Consider the following 9,421-nt stretch of genomic DNA (forward strand, 5'->3'; position numbering starts at 1 on the left):
AAATTAAAAGATTGATATCATTAAATACATTTTAATTTCTAGGAAATGATTTTTTGCTACTTTTTTTTTTCTTTTTTTTCATCATTAAATATAAAAACTTTATATGCAGAATACGTTTTTCTTTTTTTTTATTTTTTATTCCTTATAGAATTATATATATATATATATATTATATTTAAAAAAAAATTAATTTAATTTGAATATTAAAAACAAAATTGAACAGAGTGTGTGTGTGTGGAATCGAATCATGAGAGTATCTGCTGTAATTAATATGCCAAACGGGTTGGAACGTGACAGGAAGATTCTAATTTGTAAACCACATTTTTTAACAGCTGCCTGTGTGGTGGATGACACGCTACCGTTTTGACAACCCACGAAGGCCTCTTATATATATATATATATATACACATGTATATATATTTCATTTATTGTTAATTATTATCCACATGATCATCCCCCTTGTACTTTGTCCTCAAATTCCCCAATATCTTATTTTTTCAAAAAAAAAAAAAAAAAAAAACCCCTTAATTAATAAAATTTCTTACTATTAATTTATAATATATTTAATAAATATGATCTTAAATTTTAAAAAATACAAAATTTTTAATTTTTGAATATATTTTATTTATTTATTTAAAAATGAAATTATATATATATATATAAATAATAAAAAAAGGTTTAAGTACAAATGTCACTTAAAATTACGTAATCAAGATTCAAAGAAAATAATATTCATGCAAGTCGGTACCAAGTAGTCCAAGTGCACTCGTGGCTGTTAATTCCAGAAATGGAAGTGTCTGGGGAAACCGCCATTTCCTTAGTTCCCAATTGAATTGTCTCCACCAAATTTTTCTCGAACTCTCTGTTATGCAGCATCACTGCTGATGCAGAGAGTTTCCTTCCACCACATTCCCCATAATATATGTGTATGATATCGTCATATACATATATATATATATAATATAATATATATACATACATATGCGTATTCTGTTTCTTAAATAATTTAAGGTGGGGGAGGAGGGGCCGTGGCAGAGCATCTTTGGCAAGCGAAAGTGGCACACGCATACGTTTGCAACTCTGAAGAAATCTGATTCCACTTGGTATTAAAATAATGCAGAATTACTAAGCTCATCATCGGCTGGATAGAGGATACATCTCTCTCTCTCTCCCACATCGAAAAGTTGACTTTAAAGCGACAAATTCAAAGGCCCAAGAAAATTGATTTTTCAATTCGGAGTTTGTGGGTGTGGGGTCATTCTTGATTCTTCTCTATGAAGCTGGGAATCATTACAGGTCTAAAATTACAATGTCCGAACCTCTTAATTCTAACGACGATTTCCCATGCCAGGTTTTATCTTGTAGGGGGAGGGGGGGGATTTCACGAGACATTTTATCAGATAGCTTTGTTGTTGAGTTGGTCCTGATTGTCGGACTCAAGACATGTTGTGTCCTTTTTCCTTTTATGCGTACTTAAGGAAGCGGACTACAATAATACAGTAATTAAACCCCCCAAAAAATACGCATCTGGGTCTCAGGGTATCTTCAGGAATCTCTACTTTGTGAGTTGTTCCTTTCTCTCTCTTCCTTCTTTTCTGGGGGTGAAGGGTTTAGGGGGGCTGGTGTTAAAAGAAAAATCTTCGCTTTTGTTCATGTGTTTTTCTGGGTAGTTTTCAATTAAACGAGATTACTTGGTTTTTGTGGATTAGAATGGAAATGTTTTCTACGGAGAGTGGTGTTTGTTTCATTTCTTTTCATAAAACTAGAATCTTGAATCATAAGGGAAAAGGGTATCTTCTGACCAGCTAGAGGACGAATATTTACAAAGTGGGCTACCTTATTTGTAGCTTTATTGTTCCTTTCTTCTCCTTTTGATTTCTTTTTTGGCATCCTGAAACGAACTTAGTGTTGCTTTCTTTTTCTGGGGTATGTTGGATATAAAATTGGTTTTATTCTTCAATTTATTCTAACCCTGTCGCTCCTGATTTGATAATCTTCTAGTTGACTGATAGTGGGTTTGAAGTGGAAAAAAGTGAAACCTAATCTTCCTTTTCTTCTTCATCTTCTTCTTAGCGTCAAGCGTCTTGTTTCCAGTATCCTTTGAAATCTTCTTGTTCTTCTTCTTGCCAAGATTGGTTTTCTTATGCTTTTTTTTTGTTAAAAAAAAAAAATGTTTCCTCAATTTGGACAGATTAGCTTTTGGAGACCGGGAGATTTTTAATCGACACTATTATGGAGGATGGTCTTTTCCCACCCAGTAGCATGCTTAGCGCTCCACAGGATTCAACTACGGACTTCGATTACATGGACGAACTTTTGTTTGAAGGGTGCTGGTTGGAGACAACAGATGGATCTGAGTTCTTTACAAATCCCACTCCATCAACTTCTACATCCCTTTTTGACCCTTCACTTGGATGGCTTTCCTCAGACATCAGCAATGGCATCTGGAGCCCGAGTCAATCTCAAATTATCAATCCAGAAGAGAGGCAGAGATCATTATTGCCTGGAAATTCTTATGTAAATGAATCCCCAGGAAGAAGTTTTGTCAATCCCCCATCTCTTATTCAGAACATTGGTAACGTTAACCAGTTGGGAAGCTACAGGGCTGAAGTTTCTCAGCTAAGCAGAACATGGTGGATTGGACCCAAGGCGAATCCAGGTCCTGCTTCTTCTGTAATGGAGAGATTAGGACAGGCACTTGGTTACATCAAAGAATTCACTAGAGACAAAGATGTCCTTATACAGATTTGGGTTCCTGTAAATAGAGGAGGTAGGCGTGTTCTAACAACTAGCGACCAACCTTTCACGCTGGACCCCAATTGTCAGAGTCTTTCAAATTATAGAAAAATCTCAGTTAATTATCAGTTTTCAGCTGAGGAGGATTGCAAGGACTTGGTCGGACTGCCTGGTCGAGTTTTCTTGGGTAAAGTTCCTGAGTGGACTCCTGATGTGCGATTCTTTAGAAGCGAAGAGTATCTACGAGTGAATCATGCTCAAATGTGGGATGTCCGAGGAACCCTAGCCCTTCCTGTCTTTGAGCAAGGTAGTAGGACTTGCTTGGGTGTTATTGAGGTTGTGACAACTAGTCAAATGATCAAGTATCGTCCTGAACTTGAAAGAGTTTGCAAAGCACTTGAGGTGTGTTTCCAGTGCTTGTTTTTTCTTCAGTTCAGTTCAGCTTAGCAAGATTAGATGCTTAGAACGTATATCTGTAACCTTGAAACTGAATATCTATGATATGGGAGAACTGCCATAATATAATCCTGACATTTTATGAATGAAGCAAGTGTAACACCTTAACATATCATGTTTGATTGTCTCGATTTTAATCTCTCTTCTTCAACTAAATCTTAATTGTGCTATTTCCTATGGACTTATCAATTTTATAATTACTTAAACTTTGATTGACGGAATTGATAGCTCGTATTTCTGTTACTTGCATTTCACTGAGCGATGCTGTCCTTCCAAGAAGATACATGCCATAAGAAAGAAACAGCCGGAGGCAATACCTTAGAATTGCTACAATACGATAGATGATTTTATGATGCATCCTTGTTGAATTAGAAAGTATATATTTGCAAATCTTAAATAATATGACGGGTGATTTTACTTAGAAAACATAGGAATTCTGATACTGAAATTTTGCAACAAAAAATGATATTAGTCATTATTATGGATTTAACCTCTGTTGTGCTGGAACCATAGAGTACTGCTTTTCTTTTTAGTAATTCCTCTTATCTTCAGTTTCATCATGTAAATTATAAGAATTAGTTTGTTCTTCTCATTCAATTTACATGCATTTTCTCAGGCATTTTTCTTTTAAAACCCAGATTCTGTTTATTCTTTGCAAGAGTCTTTCCATTTCATTTTGGGTCAACTGTCAATAACAGATTTAAAAATAAATTGTTTACTGCTCAAAATTGAGAGGACAAGATTCTCTGCTCATTGCTAATTTTTTCTTTCTTTCCTAACTGCTGGAAACTGGTACATGCAGGCTGTTGATCTTAGGAGTTTTGAAATTCCAAGCATTCAAAATGACAAGGTAACTGGATAATGTGGTTGCAGAATTTTTTTTTTTTTTTGCTGAATAGAAAGCTGCTTACAGCAGCACTTGACCCCACCTCACCTTGAACTTAAGGTTCAGAAATACATACCAATGAACTGAAGTTCAGGTGTGGTTGCTGAAGATAATTATATTATTAAGATTTCCAGTTTTTTCTTCATGAGGTCATGGATTGGATTCTTCTTTTCAGGCATGTGACAAGTCCTACCAAGTTGCATTACCTGAGATTCGAGATGTTTTGAGATGTGCCTGTGAGACACACCGGTTACCATTAGCCCAGACTTGGGTCCCATGTGTCCAACAAGGTAAAGGAGGTTGCCGGCACTCTAATGAAAACTATGTCCGATGTGTTTCCACTGTGGATGATGCTTGCTATGTGGCTGATCTCAGCGTTCAGGGATTTCATGAGGCTTGTTCGGAGTATCACTTATTGAAAGGTCAAGGTGTTGCAGGGGAAGCATTTTTGACTAACCAACCATGCTTCTCAGCTGATATAACTTCCTTTAAGAAGACCGAGTATCCTCTATCTCATCATGCAAGAATGTTTGGGTTGCATGGTGCTGTTGCTATACGCCTGCGGGGTATCCATACTGGTAAAGCTGACTATGTCCTGGAGTTCTTCTTACCTGTGGACTGCATAGATCCTGAAGGACAGCGAAAGATGCTAAGTTCACTTTCCATCATCATACAAAAGGTTTGTCGGAGCTTACGGGTTGTAACAGAGAAGGAGCTGGAGGAGGAGACTTATTCACAAACTAGCGAAGTGATAATCCCTTTAGATAACAGACCAAGTAGAGAAGAGATGTTACAAGTGGAGTGCACTCATTCCGAGGAGTATTTAAGAGAAAATTCCTGTTGGACTGCTTGTCTTACAGAAGTCCAAGATAGTGGTACTGCTGCCTCATTATTCCAAAATGAAAAGCCCAGGCGAATGTTGGAGGAAGAACTGCTGGAGGTTGGGCAACAGCAGGAAAATTTTAGTTTGAAAGGAAGTTTCAAATATGATGTAGGTTGTGTTTTCAATGAGAGTAGCTTCTCAAGTGTGACTATGAGCAAAGGTGGGGAGAAAAGGCGTGTCAAAGCAGAGAAAACTATCACTTTGCAAGTTCTTCGACAATATTTTGCTGGAAGTCTAAAAGATGCTGCAAAGAGTATTGGTGGTAAGCATAATTTCAATCACTCTGAAACTTTTACAATCTTTTAATTACAGACTGCAACTAAATGCATCTTTGGTCATTAGAATATAGATTGAATAGTTAGCTAATTAGTAAATGAGAAACAAAGGAACAGAAAAGGGGTACAACAAAACTTCCAACAGAAGAAATATGTCAGCTACATGATTATCACATTTTGCATTTTCCTTTTAGCTTATTGATTGGGATTTATATCAATAAATATCCTTTTTCATGGCTTAATGTGGTTGACAGATCGACAGAAAAAATATAAATACTGTTTTTATTAGTCCATTTGGGAGATATAAGGGAAGGTGAGAATCTGGCTACATCTGGGTTGTAGAAATGTCAATCTTCTAGTCAAATATTTAGGACTTCAGCTTGGTCCGAAGTTTGCCTTGTGAGCTGGTGGTGAGCAGATTTGATTTCCATTTGGCATGATGGAAGAGGGTTTTACTTTCCAAGGGTGGAAGACTTACCCTAATCAAAATCCCCGTGGCTAATACCCTCATCTACTTCATGTCTTTGTCCACCATCCAGTGAGTATACCAAAGAGGCTGCAGGCAATTCAACATTTTCCTGTGGGTGGCGCTGATGATAAGAGAAGGTACCACTTTGTGGCAATGAGATGTGGTGAAATGACTGCACAGGGGAGCGGTCTGGGTGTGAGGTCCTTTAACTTTGATCTCCAAGGTAAGTGGCTGTGGAGATTCCTGAGGGATAGAAAGAGTGTCTGGAGGAAGGTGATTGTGGCTAAATTTGCCTAAAATAATTCTGGTTGGTACATCAAGAATCCCCACGGTCCGTATAGAGTACGGCTGTGGAAGAGAATAATATGGGCAAAAGAGACTTTCAGAAATGCATCAGATGGAGAGTTGGGTCTGGAGGGATGAGTGCACGGGAGGGGGAGCTTTTTACTTGCAGTTTCCAGCTACTTTTGCTTTTCCTCAGAATAAGGAAATTTCAACCAAAGACTCATGCATCTGAGCAGTTGAATTAACCAGGAACTTGAATAATTGGGAATTGAGACTATATGAGGCTTCTCAATTCTCTTTCTTCAATGGAGATATCAAATGGGACCAAGAATGAACCTGTTTCGAGCTTGAGTTATATGGAACTTTTCTCAGTCAAATAATGTTACCTGCATATGACCAAAAGGGAGGATGCAATTGAGAATTTCCCGTCGAAACTGGTATGGAAGGCGAAAGTGACTCCCATGGTGGCTTTTGCTGTTTGGGAAGCAGTATAGGAATGAATTCTTACTCTAGATAAGTTGATAAGGAGGAAAAAAGTTATAGTGAACAGGGACGACTTGTGCAAAAAATGAAGATAAAACTTATGACCATACCTTCCTTTGGTGTCTATGTTTACTTCCCGCCTATGGTCTTTGGCGTACAACTTATTGCCACTTGTTTGGGTGTGGAAAGATATCCGTAGTTGTAAGCAATCTGTTAGGCTTATTTCTTCGCCTACCTTTTGGGTAATATGAAAAGAGAGAAATAGGAATGACTTTTGAGGGTATAGAATCTAATTTTGATAGATCTAAAGATTCATGGTTCGAGGTCCTAATTTTCTTATGACGGATCACCATTATGTTATAGTGAGAACTTAAGCGACCTATAGACATTTGCCTAGAGTTATAAATATTTTTGTATATGAGTTGTACCTCCTTGGTTCTCTTTGAATATAATTACTTGTTTCTTTTTAAGAAAATTTATAAAAAAAATGTCATTTCTATAAAGAGCTTCTTTTCCCCAAAATGCAGTGTATGAAGCTGTTGGCAAATGAAGTTACTTAGGCGACTACTGACTTTATAAAGCACGAATGTCTTTTGTTTACCCTCTTCCATTAAGTTTCCCGTATGCACTATACTTCAATAAGGTCTCTTTCTTTTTGAAAAGATCTACGGAATAGTTATTGCTGAATAGTATTTCAGAACATTCATCTTTGTTCTATCTTGTTATTGATGCAAGCTTCTCATGCCAATGTCTTTATTTAACATTTCTTATTGTTTCATATTTTGGATTCTCAGTTTGCCCTACCACCTTGAAAAGGATATGCAGACAACATGGAATAAAACGTTGGCCTTCTCGAAAAATCAAGAAGGTTGGTCATTCTTTGCAGAAAATCCAACGCGTGATTGACTCAGTTCAAGGTGTTTCTGGCCCTTTCCAAATTGGTTCTTTCTATGCAAACTTTCCGGAGCTGGCATCTCCAAAAGCATCAGATGCTAGCCCATTCTCAACTTCGAAGCTGACTAGTAATCATCCAAAGCCGTCGAGCATGATGCCTGAAGGTCGAAAATTTAATTCTTCAATTGTTGCTTCAAAGTCACCTTCCTCTTCATGCAGTCAGAGTTCCAGTTCTAGCCATAGTTGTTCCAGTGGGACACAGCAACAACCTTCCATTTTCAGTGCCACAGTTACTGAAGATCCTATAGTTGTGGAGAGCTTAGGTGATTGTGTGGTAAAGAGAGTCAGGAGTGATGCAGAACTGCATGCTTGTAGTCAGGAGGGACCAAGACTGCTTCCAAGATCCCAGAGCCACATATCTCTTGGGAAGCAGCCTAATTTGGAGAGTCTTCTCCCTTTGCCCAAAAATAGCAGCCAGGTATCTCAAGAGATAGATTCTCAAAAAATAAAGGTCACATATGGGGACGAGAAAATCAGGTTCCGAATGCAGAGTAGTTGGAGTTTCAGTGACTTATTGCAAGAAATTGCAAGGAGGTTTAATATAGATGACGTAAGTAGATTTGATCTCAAGTACTTGGATGATGATTCTGAGTGGGTGTTACTAACATGTGATGCTGATTTGGAGGAGTGTATAGATATATATCGATCATCTCAAAACCATACAATCAGAATTTTGCTCCAAGTTTCTCATAGTCTTTTGGAAAGGTCTTCAGTCAGCAGTTGCCCATCATGATCTTAGTGTGTTTTCAGCAATGTCAATGAAGCAGTTGTAAGCTGTCTTGATCCTGATAATCCCTCACAAGACATGGATTTTTTGGAAAAATTGCTGATTAGCAAGTGAGCATAAGAAATCTTGTCATTGTAGGTAGAAGAAACCGTATAATCACAGAGGCTTTGGAGCAGAAGAGGTACAGTACAGCATAGTTGATTGGCATGGAAAAAGCCCAGGAATTTGCAATTAAAGAAGGGAACTGATGGAAATGATCGGGGAACTTTTGAAGTACATAAATTTTCTTTTTTCTGATGAGAAATGAAGATTTTTGGAGCCCTCAGGGTTTTGGTATCAATTGCATGTAGCAGCCCAGAAGGTATTTTGTCATTGTTGGGAGTACTGAGTACTGAGCACCCAAGTGCTCTTATCTCAAATGTCAAATGTCTTAATTTAGAAACAAAAAAAGAGGAGTGAAGTAAAGAACTCCGGTCACCTGGATATTGCGATTATTCTTATGGAAATGTACATAATTCATGGTAACACCCGTAAGCTATCTACCGCTCTCTAGTCTTCTGGTAATAATAATGTTTCGTGGATCATGCAATTTTTCATTCTCGTATCCTGCACCAACAATTCATTCTTCAACACACTTCTCTTTGAAATAATTTTTAAGAAATGTTTATCGCTAGTAGGGATCGGTAGAGGGTTGGACTACCGATCTTGATGGGAAAAGGAGTGTGGAAAGGAGCCAGAAGGTTGTTGAGGTTGTAGTCACTGTTTGTGGCTCTCCCCTTTCTGCTACTTTTGGCGTTTTCCTCTTTCATTTGCTTTGCCAGTAACATATAAAAGTGCAAGTGCAAGTAGAGAATCCAAATGGGTTTCCACCACTAGAATAGACAACCAGAAATGTCCAAACAAACATGCGGATGCTCACCGTCACTGTCACTCTTGCTCTATCATGTCCGTAGAGGATTCTGCACTTCTCATCCTTTCTCAAAAATTCCAAAATTTAAAGAATCATTTTTTGGTTGAATAACTGATGGTTTTACCACTCTTTTTTTATGATATGGGTTCAAGTCCTAAGCCCTTTGTTATAAGATAACGGACCCAAAAAAATAATGAAGTAAAATGTAACTAGTTAATACACCCGTTTGCTGATGATACATGATAAACTTTGATATGTCTGGTATGAAACGTTGTGTATATTTCTTGTTACAATTTTTATGTTTAGTATGCATTTGGATTCTTCCCTTACTCTCTCTCTCCTCAAAAAGTGAAATGT

At 37.5% G+C, this 9,421-nt stretch overlaps 1 protein-coding gene across 6 annotated transcripts; it reads left to right on the plus strand.

The window, feature by feature from the left end:
• The first annotated feature begins 804 nt into the window (after positions 1–804).
• On the plus strand, positions 805–8,750 carry LOC110818062 (Plant regulator RWP-RK family protein). 6 transcript variants are annotated; one of them, XM_088209657.1, is made up of 6 exons: positions 805–1,562; positions 2,002–2,093; positions 2,192–3,138; positions 3,995–4,042; positions 4,254–5,223; positions 7,268–8,750. In XM_088209657.1, exons 3-6 carry the CDS (start codon positions 2,233–2,235, stop codon positions 8,158–8,160), a joined length of 2,817 nt encoding a protein of 938 aa, XP_088065783.1. In that variant the 5' UTR covers positions 805–1,562; positions 2,002–2,093; positions 2,192–2,232; the 3' UTR covers positions 8,161–8,750. The 6 variants fall into 6 exon arrangements, with proteins under 6 accessions (XP_088065783.1, XP_021902503.2, XP_088065776.1 ...); XM_022046811.2 differs by having other exon boundaries at positions 805–2,093; XM_088209650.1 differs by having other exon boundaries at positions 2,002–3,138.
• The last annotated feature ends 671 nt before the right edge of the window (positions 8,751–9,421 follow it).

This window comes from Carica papaya, chromosome 1 (genome assembly GCF_054855325.1).
Source record: "Carica papaya isolate Zhongbai chromosome 1, ASM5485532v1, whole genome shotgun sequence".
In the NCBI taxonomy this organism is placed as follows: domain Eukaryota; kingdom Viridiplantae; phylum Streptophyta; class Magnoliopsida; order Brassicales; family Caricaceae; genus Carica; species Carica papaya.

What these genes read in the sequence shown, in the direction of transcription:
- LOC110818062 (XM_022046811.2), top strand. Translation starts at nt 2,233, where the DNA reads ATGGAGGATGGTCTTTTCCCACCCAGTAGCATGCTTAGCGCTCCACAG. An exon ending in CAAGCATTCAAAATGACAAG is followed by an intron (nt 4,043 to 4,253) that starts GTAACTGGATAA and finishes TCTTCTTTTCAG; the next exon opens with GCATGTGACAAGTCCTACCA. An exon ending in TGCTGCAAAGAGTATTGGTG is followed by an intron (nt 5,224 to 7,267) that starts GTAAGCATAATT and finishes TTGGATTCTCAG; the next exon opens with TTTGCCCTACCACCTTGAAA.